The sequence below is a fragment of the Neopsephotus bourkii genome, unplaced genomic scaffold (genome assembly GCF_033783945.1).
Source record: "Neopsephotus bourkii isolate Nb327-2 ecotype Australia unplaced genomic scaffold, CSIRO-AGI_Nbou_v1 NB_168, whole genome shotgun sequence".
Taxonomy (NCBI): domain Eukaryota; kingdom Metazoa; phylum Chordata; class Aves; order Psittaciformes; family Psittacidae; genus Neopsephotus; species Neopsephotus bourkii.
The window spans coordinates 12,564,847-12,590,217 of NW_026900684.1; the positions used below are offsets into that span (position 1 = coordinate 12,564,847).

The window sequence follows — 25,371 nt, forward strand, 5'->3', positions numbered from 1 at the left end:
AAACACAGATGACAGTTTTCACACGAGTCTACAAACCCTATAGGAAATTTTTAAAACATGAGAAAATAATTAAAAAAATAATTAAAAAAATCATCATGCAGAGGGAAGCAGAAAGAATAAGTAAAGACAAGGTTTCTTCTGTGCCATACTTCACATCTTGACAACACTCAGCAGACTCTTGGCTAACTCAGGTCTGATAAATTTGCTTTATTTTGAACTGAAAAGTCACCCTACTTCATTAGTTCCATCTATAAAGGGTGCAGAAATGACACAAGCAGTCCTTTAAAATACTAAATTTGCATGCAGTTGAAAATACAGACGGAAGATATGCTGAATGAGATGTAGAATACTGTGATGACACTGTGAAAACCCTTTTCATTTCTTTTTGTTTCTCTAACTATGGTTGTTGTACACTATCTTTTGCAACAACAATATATTATGAGGTTGAATGCTCTGAATACATGCAAACCATTTTTTGACCCCACTCCTGTTTTCTTGCAATGGGAACCTCAGTCCCAGAATGTCGTATTTGCACAAGAAAAAAAGAACCCAACACAAACTACCCCAAAAACCCCTGTTTCACAACTGCTCTCATGTTTCATTCCTGTTTCACTGTACTTCCATGATTCCAATATAAACTTATGGAACAGAGATGCCTTTTTCAGCATTCACACTGTCAGCATTTATCCGAGATGTGTGCTTTTTTGGTTAGGAAAAAGAAGTCTGCTGACTATGCAAGCAAAACGAGAGAAAGGAGAGTAAAGCATATCCTGCCAAAATGGAAGACAATTTCAGGTTTCACGGGCTGATTCTTTATCACCCCTAAAGATCTTAAATATTTCACGACTTCATCATATTCCCTAGTAAAAGCCTGATTTCCCATATCTGCTCTGTAAATTCTGCAGTCTGTCAGGTGGAATGGAATTGTACTGAGCAGATTACATCCCCCTTCTTCCCTTTTAAAAACAAACAAACAAGACAAACAAAACAATACAAAACCCCACTTTTTCTGATGCAACATTTACACAGCACAATATATTTGGTCCTTGAGGAGTGCGGAAAATGATGCTAGTGTGGAAAATGATCCCATCCTCCATATGCCTCTGTGGGCAATAAAGGAAGAGCAGCTATGGGAACAATACTGATAGCAGATGAAATTCTGCAGCCATCATTGCCTACTTTTCAGGTTTTGTGGTAGCAAAGAGACTTTTCATTTTGGTGGGCCTGTCCTGGTTGGTCTCCTTCACTGATTTTTGTTAGTCTACTACAACTAGAGTTTTAAAATATGACCATTAGAGAAGTACAGTCATGGAATTTCAGCTCACGATTCCTGTTCTTAGTAAAGCATATATTGGCTTTGCAGTAATGGTTAAAATCAAGGATAGGTAAACCAAAATGTTATAGCTTAAAATTATAAAGGCAACACAAGTTACTTTGTAGAAGAATGTATTACAGCAGCCTAGGAGGGTTGTATCAAGAATTCTGAAGCTTAAAAATACTGTTCAGAAAAATTATTGTTTACATTACAATCATTCCTTGCTCTCTCAACTGCTTCCCAAGTATTCCTACCTTCAAAACAAGTTAAATGATTTCTTTGTGCTTTAGTTAGTTCCAAGGATAGGTATGGATCACCTTTTTAGGTCAAAGCACTGAATTAGGCTCAGTGCTTCAGCTAGAGTTGGGCAATACCATGTTTAATTAATTTCTTAAGGTTTCTTCCCTTGATAGCTCACTTCAAGGCAGGTAAATAAAAATAATGGCAATTTAGACTCCCTGTTATAACTCTGTGCTATTGTCAAGGTTGCAATTTTAAGTACTACTGTTACAAAACACAGTAAAAAAAAAAAGAACACCTGTGTATTGGTCTGTGTATTTTCCTCACTCTACATAAACAGTATGAACACAAAATTACTACTTACAATATTTATGATATAGAAATATTACTATGAATACTGATATAAATAACAGTAAATGGAAAAAATACCTTAAGATGTGCCCTAAAATACAGCATAAGTGATGTAAAGGAGCAACAGATAGCAGAAATAAGATTAAAATAAGAATTTAGAACAGTTACACCATTTTATCTCATGATTCCACAGTGGATTTCACCTTTGCACCTGAGACGCTGACATGGTTTTGCTTGATATAATTTCAGACTGCATGTTTGTAGAATAAATATTATGACTACACATGAATATGTAAACATAATTCAAGCACTACAGATAGTTTCAAGATCAATTTTACCTGGGTTTTTATCTTCCAGTAGTCACTGAACTATTTGAATATGTGTCTCTTGTGCAATAAGGAAACTACCATAGTTCATACACTCTCTTAGTCACTTGTGCTCACCCAAGTGAGAAAATAGTTTGGAATTTTAAGAAGGTTTGGCGTGTTTTGTTGTTTCTTTTAAACCCTCCTGCACAGTGTTATTTACTGTCCCATCCATTTAGAGAGGGAATGCTGGAGTACACACTTAAAGCAAAAGGCAGAATTTTCAGTAACTCTTCATTCGGAAAAGTTCATTTATTTAAAAACCCATTAAAGAGCTTCTCAGTATAGAATTCCCAATTCAGTGTCATAGGCATTATGTACACTGAATAAGTTTATCACAGTTCCTAGGTCCCAGACTTCAAATCTTTTAGAAAACACTGTTATCTTTGAGCACTCTAAAGTAAGGAAGATGTGGCATTTGCCTTGGCTGTCTAAAGGAAACCATGGTAGAAAACATAAGAATCAATCAAATTAAGTAATCCACATTCTGGTCAGCATGTCACTATTTCCATATTAAAGTTCCATTTAGCCTGTCATCTGGTCCCTCCACCCAACATCTGCAAACCTGATGAGAGCACGTGCCATAACTTCTTTGTGGGTCATTAATAGAGATGTTAAATAGGACAGGTCCCAGGATAGGCCTTTGTGATACTACGCTTCCAGTAACAGTGTGAGTCCAAGCTTTTAACCACAACCCTCCAAGCCCAACCACACATCCAATTTTAACTTATCTAGCTTTCCTTTAATCTATAGTCCTGAAAAATACACCTTGGGGATAGGTGCAAAACCTTTATAATCTGAATACAACACATGATAGCAGCGCAAGAAAGATTGATAAGAATAGTTAAGATAACCATGCAATATTACAAAAAAGCAGAACAAACACTTTAGTTTAAAACAGTTTAAAAAGATCTGCTCAGTTTTCCTGTTTCCCACTGCTCGGAAATGCTATAAAGAAATATTGCAATGCAGAACTAAAGAACATTAAGCATTATTTATAGCTTAAAGCAAATCAATATGTTATTAAGACTGTAGGTTGTAGAATACTTAATACAATTTCATTAGTTTAACATGCTTGTGTTATTGATTTTATGTATGTTATATGCTTCAACTCTATCCTAGGTGAAATCCAGACAGCTAGCAAAAACGTATTTGGTGGCTTAAAAATTCCATAGATTGTCAATATAATTTGTGCACAGTGATACTTTGGAAAATACAATACCCTATGCAATGTCTCCAGCTCTGCTTTTACTGACACTATTCACAGCAAGGGAAAAAATAAAACAAACAAAACAACAAAATTTTAACTACAGTCTCTCTCTTCCTGTCCTTTTTACTCCATTTGGACCAAAAGAGGATTTAACCTTTTAAGACTGTGCCCTGTGTCTTGGAAAAGGTCAGGCAATAGCTATGCAATAATAGCAGAACAACAAAATGTCTAGTATAACACATAAAGTTCTTAAGACAATTTGGTTTTATAAGAAAACACGGTAAATGACCAGTTTACCAAATACAAGTAACAATATCAAAAAGTTGTTTACTCAAAACCAGAGGTGCTTATGTTCACCTCTGAATGTTTTTATTGGTTTTTCACAGATAAAATTTTTAGGTGCTTACAAAAATAATTTCACATTTTACTATTATAGTCATGAAAATACCAAGAGAAGGTGAGCATTTCAGTGACATATTTGAAAGATGTTTTCTTTTCAGAAGAAAAAAAAAATGCAATATTTTACATAGCATTTCCCTAGGTTGTCTAATACTGAACACCTAAACCCCAACACATTCAGAATTATTTTAATACGGGCCTGCTCCTAAAAACAAGCAGTCAGATGAGTATGGTAATTCCCTTAACACTGGTTACTTAAAAGATTTCAAGTACTTCCCAGCAATTATACAGAAATTCATTGAGTATTTCTTTCCTTGCTTAAGAAAATCAATGTTAACACTAACAAAATAGCAGCAATGCATACTCGTAGAGTCCTTAGGAATTGCTGAGGTAAGTGTCATGTCAAGCACACCAGACTCATTCAATTAATCTACAATATTCTGATCACTTCCACAGTTGCACCCAGTCAAAATGTAAAGAACACTAAATTAATACATCTATGATATAAATTATTTTGTAGTATCATGGGTTTGACTGCAGGTGTGTTTGGCAAAAGACCAAGACCTATCTGAGCTGTATAAGCACCTGTCTTTCCCTTTAAATTGAGTCAACTGGCAGCTTTTAAAGCTCCTCATCTCTTTAATCTTTATTGCACCAGACAGCAGTTGGAGACAGTAACTATTTATGAATCTCTAATTCCACTTAATCAGTCTAGCTGATCAATGATGGCAAGCAAAGAGAAAAAAAAAAAGACAGAAAATGAAACAACTGGAACAATACACTCATTATTTTAAGTAATATTATTTCGCAGCTACTGTCAAAAATACTCTTAAATTAATATGAAAGAAGAAAGAATTGGGTAGAGTCAATGTAGTACTTTTTTTTAATTGCTGCACTCTTCAGAATGTAATAATATAAAAGAATCCTCATAAATCATAACATCAGCTTTCCATGGCACTGACTGTATGAAGCTGTAGAAACTATAAAACTTCATAAACATACTAGGGCTGCATATCATCACCTACATGTTAGTCAACGCAAGAGAAAGAAGTTCATAAAATTCATTCAAAAAATCTCACTGAAGAAGCTGATTTTTTTTTTCTTGGCAAAAAAAAACACCTCTCAGTCACAAGTATAACTCATTCTGCACAAAGGAGATATTGGCTATGACCTGGCTTGATGAATTTACTTATTTTTCAGGGATCAATGCAATCATGGTTACTAAAAGTCTAAATTCACTGCTCTAAGAAAACCTGTTGTGTTGGCAGAAGCAGCTACTGCTTCTTCACCTGCTCAATGGCGACGACCACCTCAACACTATATAAAAAAGAGCCAACTGAATCCACCCTCAGTCAACAGCTGCCTATCCTGGTGTATTAACATAAATCACCACTCACTGAGTTTATGTTAATGCACTGGTTTTAGACTGGCAACCAATTACCTGTGCCTCCACCACACCCATCCTGCAGGCCATTCCAACACCAGCAGAGAAGCTGTGCCAACTGCTGTAGGCAGGAAGAGCGCCAGCTGCTCGAGTTAATTCCCACCTGAGAACATGAGTCAGCCCAACTGTATTTAGCACAACCCCGAATTTCTTCTCATTCCATAAAAGTGATTGAGCACCTTTTATAACATGTAATCCTTCTTAAAGCTGAAGAATGCTGCAAAACTACCTCGGGCAATGAATTTACCTGTTTCACCAACTTAAAAAGCTTGCCTGTAATGTCTATTTAATATACCACTAAGCTCAAAACAGCATTAAAAGATTCAGAAGCTGTTTAGTCTACAATGTTTGGGGAAGAACATGACAGAGATTTGATTTTTTCTGTATCTCAGACAGCTTTGTCAAACACCCATATGAGCAGATACAATAATGATTGTAGTAAGTCATCTAAAGTTTGGCAGAAAAAGTACTTCAGTCTTTAGTACTTAAGAGAACAAAAATTGCCCCAAAGTCGAATCAAAGGCATGATGAGATCCCAGTACAATATGACTAATTGCTCTTTTATTTTGTTTCACTGTATAAAAAAGAATCTTGATCTTGTACTCACTAATATCTATTAAGACTAGAGTTCATCCCAGTTTGCTGCCCTCTTTTTGGCTTTGCATAGAGATGTATATTGACCGTGTCTTCAGGCACTTCCTATCTAACAGCAAAAAACATAAGGATAGAGAAGTAGTGAACAAAAAAATGTTTTGAACCTCTTCACAGATCAGTTTTATTTGCCCTAATCAACTAGCTGTATAAATATTTACTGTAATAGATATTAATGTCAATGTACACTGCTTTGGTAGAAGAATCATAAACACTAGTTTCTTAACATTATATTCTTATTCTCACATCTGCAGCTAATGGGTACAAATGAGTATGAGTAATTATGAAATTTCAAACTACCAACTGTTTCAGCTGTACTAAGAAACAGTATTTCAATAACTATTCATAAAATCAGGTTAAATAAACAAGACATGTTGACAAATAATTATAGATTTAGACTGCAACAAATTAAATTATTCTGATGTGAAGGAGGGATCCAGCTGTAAAGCTTTAGGCAGTTTTCCACACAAGCTCCAGTAAGTAAAATAGAGAACCCTAATATAAAGGGATGGTTATAAAGATGGCTGGAATATTATATGAAGTGAAGACAAAGAAGATGCTCTTTAAACCTGCAGTGTGAAAAAACAGCATGAAGACAAGCCTGGAACTGATAGTAACTTTTACAGGTAAGAGATCTGAAAAGGGAAATACAGAATTTTTTTGGTGTCCTGAGACACCATATGTAAAGCATGGCACATGATGGAACCAGTGGTGGGGTATCAGTGCTGTGGAAAGAATTCTGGCTTTCCTCATTGAAGAATTTGGAGTCACATCCCAGCAGACCACAAGTCAAATGTGGCAGCTGTTGAGAAACAGGGAGGCATCATCCTTAGATACCCAAGTGGAAAGTCGAATGTGGCAGCTGTTGAGAAACAGGGAGGCATCATCCTTAGGTACCCAAGTGGAAAGAGAGACTACAGGATCTATGAATTAACTCTAGCATTGGCTTAGCAGAAATAGTGGTTCTTCTGAACAAACATGCTCTAGTTTTAGGTCCTCAATTTCAAGGAAGATTTGGACTAGCTGAAAAAAATCCCAAAGAGAATAACAATGTGATCAAAGGCCTAAAACCCACAATTTACTAGGAAAGATTAAATTAATTAGGTGCTTTCTATCCTAAAAGAAAAAGGAACTGAGGTTGGACATAATAAGAGTCTGAAAGTATGTAATAGATACCTTTGAAAAAGAGGAATAATTTATTTTCTATGGCCACGGTGAGCAGGAAAAAGAAAGCTAAAATTGCCGCAAGAAATATCTGGTTTAGCTATGACCAAAAATACTGCCCCAACTTCCTACATTTCTTATTTTAAGGACAGTGAAGCAATACATTTCCTAGCAAGCCATGAAGTATTCATTTTTGCAGGTTTTAGAAACAAATTAGACAAGCATATATCAGCAGTAACTTAGGTATAGCTGTTTGTCTTAAGAATACATTAGACACCTTTCTGAGATCCCTTCACAGTTCTATGTGACTACGATAATCAGAACGTCTCTCATTCATTTCTGATATTTAAACATTTAAGTGTATTTCAAACACACTTTTTTTATCACTGCCCTTCTGGGATGAGCTTCCCATGAACTGCTGCAAGAAGTAATGCATTACACTCCTTCAAAATATACTTAATGTTTCAAAGGCTCAATCACACTTCACTTGCTAGTGTACTAATGCTGTTATCTGAGACATTTTCAGATATTGCCACCTGAATTTCTACATATATGACTGTATTCACTTGCTGTTTCATTAAATGTGTTATGTTTTGACTGTGTGCTCTTTGGGGCAAGGTTTATAATTTAGTTTGTAATTTGAACAGTGCTAAGTACAATAAAGTCTCCCTCATCTGTGAACGTTAGCTGCCATGGTACTGGAAACAATAATGACACAATGTGCTAACAAACCAACACAGCAGGGTGCTATGGGAAAGAACCAAGATTAATTTCAATACGACTGGCCTTGTAGCAGAAAGTGTTTGCAGATGGTTTGGTGTCACTTTTGTCTAGGCTCTTTCCATGGAAAATCCTGCATCAGCACTGTATGCCAATGGTTAGTGCACAATGGCTCCTATTCAGCCAGAGAAGATACATTCTTATTTATCTGCCTCTTTGTAAAATGGCTTATGGATTCTGGACCCCCCAAAAAGTCATTCAACTGACCTTTCTGTTTAGCCTGACTTTTTTTCATCACTGGTGAACTATTCACATAAACACATTCTATTTTGTTTTATTTCTAACTCGTTACAGCTTTTGTAAATTATTTGTAATGTGTGAAGTACCCATGAATAAAACAACATCAACTGTAAAAGATAATGGTGACTTTGAAAGTATATTCCAAAATTCTGGTTTAAATTGGTTATAACCCAGCCTTCACTCTAAAGTGACTTGATTGCATGAAGCATCAACCAGCCTAAGGAACAATGTTTTGGCTGGAGAGATTTTCCATCATTTGATTTTGGGCACTTTGAAGTTGTTTACTTTTCATGAAACCAAGATCTCTGTAGATATCCCCATACTTCTCTTTCTAAAGCACCTGAGACCACTTACATCTTTCACATCCTATTTAAATTCACATTGCTTTCTACCTCTGTGAGTGCAAGGGAACCATCACAATTATTCTCTACTTCCCATTTCTACCAAAATCCCATATCTACCAGAATCAGTGTATCTAGAAATAGACAAAAGAGGTGTAACGTCAGAAAGTTGCTATTCGCACTGAACCTACAGCCAAGCAGAACACATATCATTTAAACGCAGTAACTATTCATTTGCCTGTGAAATACATATTCACTTTTAACTTCAAAGCTGACAAACATGCCAAAATGTTGAAAGCACATCTGTTACCATACATACACACTTACCCACACGGTCTGTATGTAAATACAATATAACTTTCTTCATCGCTTCGTTCAATAAATGTAACACATGTGTACTTTTCCCAGTGCCGCATAGCCTGTTTGAACATGGCGCGCTGGGTGCCTAGAAAAATAATTGTATGAGATAAGAGACTTTTCTAACTGTGTCTTGTTTCTTAAAATCAGATTTCAATACTAGGAATATAAGCCTGGAAGAAGTCACTGGATCATGAAGGCCTGTGTCCCAGCAGTCCCATATCCTGCCAGGCAGGTTACAATTAAAGGGATACCAGACCATCAGCTCGTCATAACATATCTGCTTCCAAGGGGACCAAAACTACCTGACACACTCTAGAGAACATAAAACCTCTAATTAAAAGCACGTTTATGTTACACCGGAGGAAGACAGCACAATACAGTGTTGCTTATGTGCTTGTATTGGCATATTTGCTAAGCAATTTCCTAGATGAAATTATGAAGTAGGCCAGTTGAAAAAAAGAAAGGAAGATAACTGAGGATCTCTAGATCCTGACTATCTAGCTAAAAAAAAAAAAAAGGCAAAAAAAAAAAAAAGGCAATCTGGAGACCAATTTAACCTAAGCCATGCAAACAGGCACACCAGGGAAGTCATTTGATTTAAATAACACTGTCTTGACCAAGGACCAGCCTGCACTTCTTTACATCAAGGTTTTTCAGAAATCAACTGATCCATCAAGAGGTGTAAATTAATTTGGTGCAATACTAAGCATACCTAGATATTGTTTTAAAAAATGAGAAACACATTCAGAAACAATCAAAACTATACACTAGATGCAGACGCAGGCAGGCCAGCTCTCACCATAAAACAAAGCCAGCAAGTATACAGTACTGCAGATAGTATAGGAATGTAATTTCATTGAGTGACAAAAGACAAGGCTTATTAACATAGAGGCAGCATCTGAGAATATAGCTGTATTGCTTCTGTGCTGGAAATACACAAGTGTTACAATTTGGCATGAATATGCTAGCAGAAATGCATCCACCTTGCAAGCTTTTCATGTTACAAAAGATGCATGTTACAACACACTATAATTAAAACAAGCACACTTTTTTAAACCGAAAAAAAAACCCAAAACATCGAAGTGCATAAAATTAGCAAGTTCAAATCATGTCAGATCCTAGAAATTAAAGGTTATTTCATTTCATCTTGCCCTTTTCTTTTATCTTTAAGCAATGTTTTCCAAGCTTTAGAATTTATCTTTCATTATAAAAGAGGTAAAATGTTTGATATGATACGCTTCATTTAGTTTCCTACCACTATTTCAGAAGATGGTAATCCTAATGCAAAGGTCACATTTGGTAGAGTACCATGTAAATACCCAAAAGAAAAGTCTCAATGTAGCTGTCAGTTTGAAAGGAATGACACTGGTTTCTCCATATACACAGGTACTCAGTGTGTGAGCATTACACGTTTCTTTTTATTTCCTTTATTACTGTACTCAATAAATATTATTTACCTTTTCCCAGCCATCTTTGTTTTTCTCCCTCCCTTTTTGTTTTAACTCTTACATCCACATTGATATTGATCCATTTACATTTTTCAGGGTTAACAAATGTTTTAAACTTTTTCTACAGTTTTCTACTGAGGACTACATTTATTTTGAAGTCTTTGTTCTTGTCATATATAATGCCTATATAATGCCTGTCATATAAATACCCATCTGAAAAACTAACCGAGGAATTACAAAATACATTTCAGTCAGTTTGTTGAGTGGAATCATTCTAGCAGAATACGTCACACAAGCTAAATTAGTTATATTCTTGTGCTAAATATCCTGCACTTGTTAAAAAACAGATTTCATGACATTCTGTTACTTAGGCTCTTGAAAACAAACATGCAATGAGAAAAAGAGCCTTCCCTTTCTGAAACATAGTTATACATTTTTATTATGTAGCTTGCCTTTGGGAACAACTTTTTGAAGTATGACTAATATTTTCAGAACAGATGCATTTCAGGCCTGATCCAACAGGAACCCTTCTACTGACTTCCACAGCATGAATTTACTGAAAAATCATTAATAAAAAAAAAAAAAAAAAAAGGCAATTAAAAAAAAATCGTATTCCTTCTTCCCACCCAAAGCACAAAGCTTACCAGTGAAATTTCCACCTATTACATATGGAATGACACCCCCTGGCCATATTCTTTCTGTTCGTGATGTAGCAGCTCTGGGAAATCTGTTTTTCTCATTTTTCCCTGAGAATTTTACAGTAGTTCTTCCTTTAGATGTATTATTTTGCTCAAAGCCTGTAATGATAATTAAAACACTGAATGAGATCATACACACAAGAAAAAAGAACAGTTATTATCCAGCAGGTTAAAGTCAGATTATTTCTTTATGCCCTTTAAAAGTAGGACACTGCTGTTATGCAACAGCCTATCATTACTTGGTTTTCTGAGACATGCTCAAAATGAAGAGCCTAAGTCTTCTTTTTTTTTCCAACATACCTACAGTAACTATTTGCACCTATATTTAACCACTTGAAGGTATATTACGTAATTTCATCTACATTTTCTTATTTAATAATAGTTTATTGGTTTTTTGTTTGGGGGGGGTTTTGTTCTTTCTTTTTTCTTAATCACACTCCCTGTGTTAGGTTTGGTTTGTTTGTTTAGGGTTTTTTTTTTATGTTTTTAGTTTGGGTTTTTTTCCAGCAAAGGAGGAAAGACTTTGGTCAGAACCAAAATAATCAAGGCAGTTGCTGTCTCCTTCATTTTTATTGCAAGATCTGGAAAAAGGAAGTGCATGATCACCCTTAAAGCACTTGACAGAAAGAATTCCTTAAAGTAGCAGATAGGTTTTTATTGTCAGGAATTACAAGCAAAAAAAATCTCAATTATTTGCAAAGTTGCATACATACGGAAAAAAGTCGGAGCGTCCTTGCTTCCTCCGAGCTCCAGCATCTGAAGCTATTACCTCTATATACATTTTCAGATGAAAGACTTTCATTTTGATAGTAACCCTACAACACTACAGGATGGAAATGCAGATTTTTCATAAATGAGCTTTGGGAATCCTATGAATAACTATTTCACTCATGTCTGGAATTTCTTCACAAGACTAAAATATGTCTACTATTTTGAGAGGTGTTACCATCATTCATCCCATTACAAATCTTTCTCAAATCAGCTGTAACTTAACTGTGACAAAGAAAGGATGAGGATAGTGAGACAAGGATTTGTACACCATAACAGGTGTTTCTTCTAAAGCAATTCAGAAGGGCAGCTGATTAAAATAGATCACTTGAAAGCCAATCAACAAATCCTACTCCGTGGGGTTCAAGTCTTATTACTCATTGAAGAATACATCTTCCCTCTGTGAGTATCCCCTGTGATAGCAGTTCTTCCTAACTGTTAATGGCTAAGTCAGAATGAAGGAGGATTCCAGGCAGGATGATGGTATGGTATCTGGCATAGCCTCAGGGCTGGGAGAGTAGAAAAAGGAAGAAGGCAGGGAGAAAGCTCTTGGTACACAGGAGGAAAAGTCTGCCTTTGTAACAAGTAACACATAAGTTATTACAGGAATGATATTGAACATTTCAAGGTTTAAATAAAACTCAGGTAAAGCAAATAACTTACCCTTGTAATTAAATAAGTATGTCAATGAGAATTACACAACAGTCTACAACACAAGTAAAAACTTCAGAGAACTATTCTTACACTTAATATACAGTCATTACTGAACTGTATAACATGTTAATATATACGTTTTACCTTCAAAATTCTTTTCATCTTTTTTTTTAATTAGAAGAAATGCATGCCAAAATGCATGCAAAAGATGACAAGCATTTATACAATACTAAAATTGCAATTATCTTAAAAAGGATGAAGATTCTACACCAGAGCACACATACAAAGGCAGTTACTGTGCTCTGGTTAACCTTACAAAATATGCACTGATGCATTTAGGCATAATGTGGTGTGATTGTAATGGAGTTTCATATATTTTCCTGTTTGAGGTTGAAGTTTCATGACATTGAATATCTCCTCGCATCAAATATGGTGAGTAAATTCAGCCTGTATTACTGGGGATCCCACTTACATAGCCAGCTGAATTCTGCTACGCTCATACTGACAAGTTTATAATTAGTATAAAAACGTGTTTGTACACCACCATAAATGCTTCAAAGAAAATTTGAATTATCAGAATGCCTCAACTGGGTCCAGGAAAAATACTGGTAAAATTAGCAGCTATGCAGCATAGCCTACCTGTACTGAAAAGACATTATACTGATATCAGTAGAACTGATAACTATGAACACAGCTATTGAAAAAAGCTAAGTAATTTTTAATATGAGATTTAAAACTGCATATTTTAGCTTCCAGATTTGATGCTGGAAATAAATCTCTAAGAAAATGCAACAAAGAGCTAATCACTTCATTATTATTCCTGTACTATTTATTTTATAGTTTGTTTACGCCAATAGTAGTGCAGAATGGCTTTAAAGTGTAGAAGTACTATCATCATTAATGTTCATGATACATTATCACATCAGGCAACCTGCTAATTTAAACAGTGACAATACCAGAGCCAAATCTTCTTATCCTGTCTATAAGCTGATAGAGGGCACCTCTTTTTTTTGACTTTCCATGCTCTCCAAAGCCACCTTTAAAAAGAAAAGGAAAAAACAAAAAGCATTTTACAAAAGTTAAAAACATGGAATCTTACACCTACATCACCTATATAGCCTGGAGAGGTTAGAAAGTACCCCGTACAAACTGCGATATATCTTAAATGAAGTTTAGCACTCTTCAATGATTCATATACAAATTCTTCTTGACAATGAAATAAAGATACATTTTTAGCTGAAAAACTTTCTAGTATGCATTCCAGAATGTAAGCCAACACATCTTTGTTATTCAGACAAGTCATGACAATTACATCATCTAATTATTATTTGGAGCTTTTTTCTTCCTGGTGACCTTGACACCCTCAGAGCTATATTGATTGACAGCTAAAAGGCTTACTCTCACAGAAATTTCCTGAATGCATGCCATAATTTTCTCATTTCGAGGGAGGTGAAAGAGGGAAAGCAAACACCCAAAATTTGATCAGAAAAAAACAACAAAACTGATACAAGCTTAATATGGCTGATTTTGTCATGAAAGCTTTGGTTTTCTTTCTTTGCAAAGGGATGTCAATGCATTCTAAAGGCTTTGGAAAATTACATGCTGGTGTATAGTGCAGTAAGATGTTGCAGGCATATATATGTCTGTCATTTCAGCCATCAATAAAAAAAAAAACTAAGCTGCTAAACATCTACCATGCCATTTACAGAAATGCAACACATCCCTAGGCTTACTGCATACATTTGATAAATCCGCCACATAGCCCCTTCACATAAAATCCTTTTGTGGCTGCAAGTGCCTTTGTAAACACCAGCAAAACAGAATAAAGCATACTGATAATGCTGCACTAGTCAATAAATCACTCCGAACTGTTCAGAAAGTTTTGTGATTTTTTGAAGTTTGTAATAGGTTGCATTTTAAAATTCACTATCTGTTATAGGACAGGAGATTCTTCTAACTACTTTACAACAGCAAAAGTAAAAAGATAGAAATTAAAGGACCATTGAACCCTGCAACTGCCACTATAAAGACCTTTCCCAACTTCCCATAAAAGCTGTCAATGTATATGTCGAGAATATATTTATCGAACAGCAACTAGAAATTATATTACAGATGAGAAAACTCCATATAAGGCAAGTGAGTTAGTGTGGCTGCTCAGTGAATAACAATGTGCCTAATTATTTGGATTACACTGTCACATAGTTGCTGGCTCCCTTGAGAAAAATTTTCCAAATTTTTTAAAGCATTTTAGATAGATGAGGTAAGAGTTCAACACATTCCTTTCCAACAAGTTACATGGTAACTATAATATACACTAGAGTATATAACAATTCCATCCCTTGTATTGATCATCAGTAACGCAATTGTCTCTCATTTTAACAATCATCTTATTAGAAAAGGCATATAGCTAAAGATTTCAAATTAATTCTAAAATATCCCTAAAAGCATCAATTGATAATTGAAGCAAAAAAGACAAAGAATTCATTATTTACTTAAAGCAACTATTGCCCTATAATTATTTCTAGAAAAATTATTAAACTAGCATTACTGTGTTAACACAGCCTGTGTTTCACTGTTATCTAGTGAAAAACGGAAGAAAAAAAGTATCTCACATAACTAATCTTATATGAATAATATGCAGCCTCGCCAAAACACAGTCTAAAAAAATTTTTTTAAGCAAAATCAATCACATTTGCTGATCTTCTCATAGTTCAGGCAGGAAAAAGAGGATACTTTTGGCAGTTTGGAATGATAATACACACAAAAATCTTATCTTTATTGTTGTTCCTGTTTACAGTGATTATGCATATTGCTTAGAAAAAAGGACAAGTAAAATGACAGAGCCACACTGAGAAGCTTACAGATTAAGTATCTGACCTTGCAAATCTAGGCAGATAATCCTCACCAAACAGAGTGTCAGGTAATGTGAATCAGAACCTGATAGCTTCAGGATTTTAATTAGTAGTTGCAATGAAAAATGCAACTCTGTAGCTTCATCCTGATGGTTTACACCCAAGCATCTAACTCTTCCACCTGGTGTCACCTGTACTTTGTGAAAGTCAACAACAGAAACTGTTCAGAAATCAAGCTTGTACTTAATTGTCACTGTGTCTGTAACTGAGGTAAAATATTAATTTATCTTCTATTTTACAGACATTTTATGTCTATACCTAATATTAAGTAGTCAGTTGTTGGCAATTTAGTCTCTTGGAAGTTAAAAGGAAAAAAGCACCCTAGGCTGTGCAGTTTGCAAAACCCAGCTAAATTCCTTGTTAATGCAACAAAATGACATAAATTTAGAAAAATAATTACATATATAAAGTGTAAAATTGAGTTCTCCAGTCCTGTTTTTAGAAAAATCAAGAACTTTGAGGGTTCACTGAATGCTATTACAAATTTATTAATTTCAGCAGTTTGTTCTACAAAGTCCAGTCCCAGTGACCCCTGCAGTTGTATTGACTCTTCTTGTGCAATAAAGGTAGAAAAATTTGATCCAAATGCATTAGTAATCCTTAATAGGGTGACTCAGTATGCCCAATAAGATACTGTCTACAGGAGAAATAATTCACAAATCTCAAGACAGGTAAGGAAAGATTATAAAATAACAGAATATTAAATATTATTTAGAAACAGCTTAAAAATGTATATTCTTTCAGTTGCAACTGACAAAAAAATAACTGTGCAATTAAGAATAAAAAATATAGAAAAACAAGAAGAAAAAAGAAAGTCAGCAGGCCAAAGAAATCACTTGACTGAATCCACTTTAAGGGCAAATGACTGACCTTGCTCTCTACATTTTGTCAGCAAAACTAGTGCCTGAAATACCTTTGAAGCCAATTAAAGCTATTTGTTTGGGGGAAAGTGAGGCAGGGAAACCTCTGACTCCATTAACATTTTTAAATCCAGTCCTGACCTAGGAATGATCAAAGGTGTTCCTGCCTTGAAAACACAATTGGCTTGAAATTTTATTTTATCTCCTTTTAAAGTTGTTATAAAAATAGTCTAATCATGACTTCTAACCAGGAAGAGTAAAAATATTTTAAATATATCAATATTGAAAGGTTAACATTTTCTTTTCTTCCCTTGTTCTGAAAAATTCCTTTCTGCTTCTTCCTCAGGGTGATCCCATTTCCACATATCAGGAATCAAGTTAATAGTACTTCAGGAACACATAAAACATGCTTAGTAGAAAATAAATTTCAATTATGCATTTAAACATCTAATAGCATTTTTGCCCACACTTTTCATAAGTAGCTTGGCTTTTCCGGAGCCATAACCTGAAAGTTTACTATTCTCAGTTATGAATGTACAAATCAGTGACACAAATCAGATATTTATTTGTTTTTTAGACAAGGCAAATTCTATCAAGAATGACATTGTGTTGCTTCTAAATCTGGGTACAGGTCTGAATGGAGCTGAAAAAATAGCTAAAGGAAGAGTTGTAATCCAGGATTCTCAGTATTGACTCCAGGAATTCACATATGCTCTCTATAGGGCACTCAGGCACTGTGGTCGGGAACTTTTAGTGATGAAAGCAAAGCTTTGTACAATTTCCTTTCCCACACAAACACCTGCAGAGGGGAGTGGACTTATGGTTCCTACCAGCTTCTGCTCTTCAGTTCAATGTGATATTATTAATCAGAAAAGCCAGAATAAAATCAAAATTTTAGCTTCTTTCTTTCCCCATAAAGCAACAATATATTCTCTTTAAAGTAAAAACTAGTGCCCAAAACATTGTACTGACTTTCTACATTTAAAAGTGAGATTGCTTTCTATGCAGAAATAAATATCAGGAAAAACAAGTTAAAACAAGCTTGAAATATCATACCTGTGTTATGGCCAAGTCTTTCGTTGGAGTGCTGCGTAAGATCAATCGTCCTGTCAATTTGAAAGATTTTTAAGTCTTCATCATCTAAGGCAATATCTCCCCAAAAGACAGCTTTAAATAAAAAAGAGCTCAATTTAATTAAAGAATTTATTTAGACAATAAAACTAATCTGAAGACTATAATGCCATGTTACAACCCTTGGGAAAATGTACAAAAATTATATATTAGTATCACATATATTTGCTTACTGATCTGTATTTTTACACAAAGAAATAAAACTACCCAGCAAAAGACAAATGATTGGTTTTGGTATTCACCTAAACTCTTACAGCCTTTTTAGTTTCTTTACACATTGCCTGGATGCAATTATTTAAATGTAATGTCAATCTAATGAAAAAATTTCAGCATGTGTTGTCTTCTGTAAGTAAATATAACAAAACATAAAAGACACTGAAATATGTTAAGATTTGAACTATGATCAAATACATATAAGAGCTGAGAAAACACAAACTTTATATTTTCTAATATCTTCCTGAAAATGAGAATTATTTGAACTAATTTTTATGTTACAATTACATTATGTATTATATTATCCTTGCCTCAGAGAATTAGTACTTTTATCTGTTTTCCGTTAAACTGAGTGAAAAAAAAAATATTCCTCTTGTTTTATTTATATGCTTTCAGTTTTTGTAGTTAATCTCACTATTAGGATTCTTTCACATCCTTCGCTTTTCCAAGCTCCTATCTCTCTTCTTTTTAACCTGTCTTTGGCCTTTGGGTTTCTTCTTCTCTTTTCCTGTTCTTTCAGACTCCCTCAGGATTTTTCTGTTCAACTTCTGCACAGCTAACTCATCTTCCCTAAACTGCCATCACAACTCAATGAACCAAGATACTGGCCCACTTGCAAGAATTCAGGATCTACAATCTCAGTTTTTCATCTCTGCTGAGATTTTATTCTGAAATCTTCCTGCCAACTCAAACTTATCATTGAAGCTGAACTCAACAGGCCCATCCTCAACCGCTGTGAATGAACTCAACAGAGCATATAGCAATTAACATGAGCTGAAGTGGTTGTTTATTATCTTTATCCAAATTCATCCTTTTCCCTCTCCTCTTGCTTCGATCAGTAGCTCTATTATTTGCCCCCTCAGAGTCACAAAGCCACTGGGCTCAATCTTGGTGTCATCTTCAACTCTTTCCCTTTTTTCCCCAACCCAGGAAGACATCACTAACTTTACGTGGTTGTTCATTATACAGTTCCACAGCCAACTGCTTTCATAGTTTCCATACAACTAAAACCTTGTCCAGAGTCCAGCTGTTACCAAATAATTCTCTCTGGTCTACTTCCATTCAAGCTGATCTATTTCTCACCCTGTTCTTCATATAATGTTGTAAACAATGTTCATCAGATAATATTCTCAGTAGTTTTATGTTGCTGCATTCATTAGTATTTAATCAAATCCATATAAAAAAAAATACCCACTTAAGCAAAAATGTTTCTGAAGAACTCCCTGATATTAGATTATTACCTATCTCCATTATTCTTCTTGAATGCCAGGCACCTAAGAGAAATCACATTGGAAATGCCTTTGGCCTGCCATGTAAAATAACATTAAAAAAATAAAAATAGATCACCTACAGAGTTCCAAAGTGTAAATGAAACTTTTCAATTACAAACATATCCAACATCTGATGTCTTCCCTAAATACGGATATTTCCATGTATGTAATTTTTACACAAAAAGATAATGTTTCTTAGAAACCACAAGTATTTGAGACCATTTCTGAAACTGTTCAGTCACTACTAACAGTTCTGAACACTTTGCTTCCAAGGGCCACAATTTTCTTATATTCATTGGATGCACTGGGGACATCTTTCCTCTGGCTAGTCTGCTCTTACCAGTGATGGGTTTTACCACCAGGCAGCGAGACAGAGCCAGGAGCAGCTCTAGATGTTTTTCTTCCTTTAAGCTTCTAGGAAAAAGATGGCAAATTGTCAGGGGAGAACAGTGAGGGGAGAAAGTCAGTAGTTCCTATCTGATTAGAGTCAAATATTATTTATTATTACTATTATAAACATCTTCTAGAGGCTTCCCTTGGATGTCTTTCATAACAGGGGCCACTGTATAAGCATAATGAAATATTGCAAACTTTAATAAACAGAACATAAAATGGTAAGAGGAAGAAACTATTAACATTTCAATCTACAAAGACATGATGTGCCCCAGCAGAGGTCACACACCAGACTTGAGGAAGTGCTAAAGCTTAATAGCAAGCCCATTTTTCTTTCCTGGTAATACTGAGAACTAACAAAAGGAAGATTCTGAACTAACAACAGATGATGCGAGAAATCACTCATTGACAGAAATGCATTAGCAGAAATTACTTTGGTTACAGTGTGTAATACTGATGTATAAATATGAAATCCCAAAGCAAATCACACTTCAGAAAAACAATAAAGTAGAAAAAAAATTGTGGAAAATATCTCCCTTAGTCTTGATGATGCAACTATATTGCTTCACTGTGGTAACATTCACTTTGCCATGAAAATGCAAATAGCAAAGACTATTTGTGACTGAATTTGACACAAATGCATTGAATTTATGTGCACGTATATAAAATATGATGTTCAAGCAAGGGATAGTAACTTTTTCTGTTGGGCTAGAAAGGAAAACAAAGCTATGATATTTCTGTTAAACATCTGGACTGCTAGCTAGTTTTTGATTAGCAAACAAGCACAAGGTTAAGTTTAACAATATACAACCATGGCAATATAACAATAAGTGCTGATGCAAGTTTGACGTAGTTGCAAACAAGTAATCTGTGTGACCAACAGGAGGTAGGTTCTCTTGTGTATTAACTAAATGTGAGTTAACGCTGAAGAAATAAATACATATGACTGTTTAAAAGTATAATGGAAGACTTGAAGCTTAATTCAAGCTGCTTTTTTTTGACACAAGGAAGTTTCTGCTTTGCAGAAAAACACAAACACACAGAGGACAAGCATGATGAAAGGCAGAAACCCTTTAATTCATTTGACTTTAGCAACAATTTAATAATTGCCAATTTACTTTTACTGAAAAAACTTCAGTTCAAAAGGGTAGGTATATACCTAGCAAAAGAAATAACAGTTAACTGGATGCTATTTAATTTCAATATAGTCCAAACAATCAGCAACTGAGACAAAAAGGGAACTGATCACTCCTTTTTTTAAAAAGAAACATATTTTTTCCAATGAAAGGACTGCATAGAATCTAAATTCTGCCCTTCAAAGCCTGAGACACAACCCCCACCTGAATTATCAGAAAAACTCCAAATCAAAACAAAACAAAAAACCAGGTATCTCCCACAACTGTTAAAAGTATCCTCTATTTTTTTTTAATGCCTGTGTAAGTGTTAAACTATTCTGTAACTAAGGAGACCGTATTTTTATCCCCTGCCTTAAAATTTTTATGACCTGAAAGTATCTGAAGAAGTCACTTTGTATACTTCATCATGTCACACACCAATCTTAACCTTACAGAAAACAAGCAGAGGGTTGTTTGAGTATGCAAGGCATGATGTTAAAGACTGCTAAAAGCATGTTAGGATTAAGAACTTTATTAGCTCCCTCTAAGGAACTCCTGAACAGAACTGACCTGATCAGCTCTGCACCTCCCTCGTTTTTCACAGATGTTTAATTCATAAGTTTCATCCAGCAAACTAACAAGAATCTGACAAGCAATTCACTTAGCATGATTTAAAAAAAAAAAAAAAAAAAGGATGGAAGAATTTTCAAAATCATCCAAGCAGAATTTTAATGTAACTTTACTTATTTCAGGTTGTTTCATATTATCTCATATCCTATCTGCCTATTTAGTGATCAAGAAAACTTGATATGGCAGGCTGCTTTTCATTTTATTTTAAAATGCAAGATTGACAATCAACTTCGGAAAAATCTGTGAAAATCTGAGACAGCATTAATTTCAGGGGAAAAGTAGTTCAAATATCTTTTACTATACATAGGTTATTAATAAAAAGTACATGGATTTTTTATCCAATACTTAATAAATAGAGATATAAACTTTTATACCAAATTTCATACAACTTTTTTTTAATTTGGTTTATATTTTCATATGTTTTCTATGGCCATGACATTAGGCACAGTAGAAGTCTGTTTTTCTGTAACAATGAAAAAGGACTTATGTGGAACTGTTAAAACAGAAAATACTCTTCACCGGTAGAGTAGACATAGTTCTGCTTTCACACAACTCCAAGCCCTCGGCCAAACAACACTTTCAGAAAGGTCTGATTTTCTTAAAAGACAAAACACTGCCATGCAAAGCAGCTAAGTTTGCTACACGTAAACAAAGAATGCACAAGCATGAAAAAAAAACAGGAAAATCAATAGGTTGTGAAAAATATCTGCCATCCAGAAAAACACACCTTAATATTACCACATCACTATTGTGATTGGGAAGGAAAAATAAGATTATCTATAAAATACAGACAAGCACAGGAACCACAGCTACATTTTACTGCTTGTGACAGGAACTATTATTTTTATCATCAATAATTAAGGTTCATCTGGAAATTTCTCTCTGCTAATCCACTGTCTTCCAACAAGAACATCACCGTACCAAATATCCAGTATTATAAATGAATAAAATCTGCTATTAAGTATAGAGTATAAAAATAAATAATGAAATAAAAAATAAAAATATGTGTAAGCTATTTTAAGTGTATGGATGTATGAATCAGCATATACACAAGACAAAAAAAATAGGCTTTCATGACTTTCTAGCAGAGGGTCAGAAGTACAGGGAACAAGAAAGAAATCATGTGGTTAAATCCATGGGGCTATGATATGCAGTAAGGTGGCTCATTCTGGGATCTAAAATATCAGTTAGTATGGAAGTCTGAAAATATATACAGGAGTACATTCCTTATAATTGCAATAACAAAATTACCTACATCAAACTTCCTTCACATTTTGTCCTATAATAATAATTTTTAAAACTCAAATCATAAACAGACATTTCAAAATAAAATGTATTCCTGATAGTATTCATACTGATATTAGTTACAAGGTAGAAAATGCATCTAAGATTGCTGATGTTTGCCCCTACAGCACATCAGTGAAGCAGAACAGATCCAGCTCTACCCTGGGGAAGGGAGGAACACCCAGCTACCAAGGACAGCTCTAAGAGACTGACACCACCAGAGACCACTGCGATCCAGAACCATTTTCATGACATGATTTGTTCTGATGACTGTGCAGGCTAGAAAAATGTTCAGTTAAGGTACAACTTCCCCACATTTGGAAAGTTTGTGAAAATAACAGAGCTTCTCTCTCAGACATTCACGTACTGGGATATTGACTGTGATCAACCACAAAAGTATTCTCCTGTTCTGTGAGCAGATGGAGAATTGTGACAGGGAGATTGCTCCTGTATCGAGAAGATACCACTTAAAGGATTAAGAAAATATTAGAAGAAATTTAAAAAGCCAAACCTCAGAATCTGGTATGCTACTGGGAGTAGAAAGCACAGAAAGTTTATGCTTTATCTCCTTCACTAAAGTTGCCAAGAACAGACAACAAAAATATTAGAGTTAACTGCAAGGCAAAATTAAAATCTGAAGATTTAAACCCTTTGATGGGTGGGACTCCCAGCACTTTTCAAAGTCTGACCGGTAATTCATGCAGCAAGAGGTGCCAAAGTGTCTTGGCCCAGGTTCAGGGCAGATACTCATCTAAATCCACATGTGCAGTGGTTCCAATTCACAGCCTTTTCTAAAGCTGAGTCATTAAGTACTTCCCTGCAACAACACTGCTATGTGCATTATAGTCTATCTGGTGAGTCATTGTTCCATACAATCTATTCATGGCTTATGTAACTGCCTCTAAGTCTGAACAGAAAAAGGAAAATTTAGATATACAAGTGAAAACAGTCTCATCTCATTACAAGGAAGGCAACATACACTACAATAATTAACCTGATTTGAACAGTCTTCAAATCAGTTCAGCCATTCCAAGATTTTCAGGTGCAATCCACTTGGAAAACATTAAAATGAGAACAAGACAGGGCAAATAAACAGCAGAAGATGTTACATGCAACCACAAGCATAAGGCTGCATGCCATACCCTGAACTCTTTCTATCATTGTTCATTATGAGTGCTACATTCAGCTGTAATTGAGTAATAAATTTCAATGTTACTGTACAGAGCTCACAGAATATTCAAAAGCAATTATGAACTAAAATTGAAGTTAATTGAATCATGTGTTTGATATTTATACAAATCAACTTTTTATTGAACAAAAATTACACCGAAAAAAAAAGCTAAATAAAACTTTGATATTGAGTAGAAGACCAAGGCAGCCTATTTTCACAGACATACCAAATCAAGAAATTAGCTACTTCATTAATTTCATCATACAGCATTTTCAAATCTACACATGACATTTAGTACGTGTTAGTGCAACCCCTTGATTTACTTGAAAAAGCTCACAGAGACACACCTGAAAGGAATATAACACCTCTGACTCTCTCCTTCCATGCTTCTGCTTACTGTGAAACATGTAAAAAGGCAAGCTTATTAACACTCATACCAGTTCTACTTTTCAAGACTCCTGTTTCAAACTCCTAACCAGAAAGCCACCATTTTCCCTAAGGAATGTATCATTTTCAGTTCTATCAGAAAATAAAATAATGATGGCAGAATACTTTAAACATCTCCAGACTATACACCAGTTAGAAATACAATCCTCCACTCTTTTGAATGTTGCATCTCTTGACAATAGCTCACCTAGGCATACATAAAGTTGTCCTGAAATCAACTAGCTTGTGTATGGCGGCAAGGTATCCTTAGAAGCACAAATTTTAATGCAATTTACTGAAATCTTCAATGATACAGGTTCCCCATTGACATCATTACCTGCAACTTACCACTGTCTCATGTCATCCACTCTTGGAAATTTCCCCTGTGTTGCCCACACAGAATGCTTTTAGCTTCCTTCCTTCCTTTCACCATGTGTTCTGATATATAGCTAGGGTCCTGGTGGCAAGGCAACATCCTTGTTGGGGCCAAGTTACACTTGTGGAACCCCATCTGTGATACGTAGTATTTCACTGCAACTTCTTCACACTGTTCTCCAAACTCTGCAGGAAGTTATTACCAAACTGACCCAACTAGAACAGAAAAACAACCAGGTATGACCTGACTATGGACACAAAAACCCACTGTAGAGCCAAAGATGGATGCTGAGAAGCATCTTCCATCCTACAGAGCCAGCTGGTTCCAGACACCCCTCCCAGGAGCACGGCAATCAGATCAGAGCACAGATGGGCTGCGGGTGAAGTAGCATACAGCACTGGGGCATGTTCCAAGTTTATCAAAGCAGGAAACATCTCCAATACAAAGCAATCCTCTCAAGGAAAATGGAGTATTTGTGACACCCTTTATCAGGGTAAAATGTCCACTTACCAAAAGCAACATTTGTAGAACCTAATCTTTGTAAAAGGGGATATTAATTTGCTAGAGATGTCTCTCTATGGCAGAACGTAAATCTTGAAGATGCCCATTTCCTCTGAGCTAGCTACAGTTTTTACTTTGTTCTTAGTTTGGAAGCAGTGAATTCTTCAATTCCACATTTTTTTGAAGGGCAGTTTCATATTCTGTTAAAATTAGTATAAAAAAAACAAAAAATCTTCAAGAAAGCAAAGACTTTGACAGAAGTTGCAGTCTTAAGTAAAAGAAAGAGCTTCACTCCTAACCTTACTCAACAGTATTTTGAGCACGTCGTCTTTAAGAAAGCAACAGCTCCTCTTGGATGAACTGTTCAACCTGGCAAGCTTCCTGATTTTCAGTAACTATATTCTTTTTCTTTATGCAAGATTATCACCAACACTCTACATACTCTGTAACTGGTAAAATATATTCCTCATGTAATAGGTTAACTGATGAACTGAATGCAGAGGACACTGCTGCAAACAGTAAAGGTGTCTGCACATTATGTTGTCAAAGCAACCAGCTACTTTCTTCATCACTGATCACTGTCTCAGGCCAGATATTGGCAAAACAAACTTACAGAGATATGCATGCACTGGAAATGATCCTTTTATCCATCTTGCTATT

General features: G+C 35.1%; 1 protein-coding gene and 1 long non-coding RNA gene across 3 annotated transcripts in view; one reads left to right on the forward strand and one right to left on the reverse strand.

Moving 5' to 3' along the window:
* LOC133222902 (uncharacterized) lies at nt 1–23,959 on the forward strand. Its single transcript, XR_009728404.1, has 2 exons — nt 1–191; nt 21,816–23,959. It is a non-coding gene; the product is annotated as an uncharacterized LOC133222902 (long non-coding RNA).
* Nucleotides 1–25,371, reverse strand: part of TLL1 (tolloid like 1) — a 134,181-nt gene that overhangs the window by 57,106 nt on the left and 51,704 nt on the right. Inside the window, exons 3-6 of one of the 2 annotated variants that reach the window (XM_061373068.1) lie at nt 17,257–17,367; nt 13,385–13,465; nt 10,953–11,105; nt 8,828–8,945 (exon numbers count right to left, since the gene is read on the reverse strand). In XM_061373068.1, the coding sequence (XP_061229052.1) occupies nt 8,828–8,945; nt 10,953–11,105; nt 13,385–13,465; nt 17,257–17,367 (463 nt within the window). The remainder of the gene's footprint in view (nt 1–8,827; nt 8,946–10,952; nt 11,106–13,384; nt 13,466–17,256; nt 17,368–25,371) is intronic. The other variant, XM_061373077.1, reaches the window with a different exon arrangement.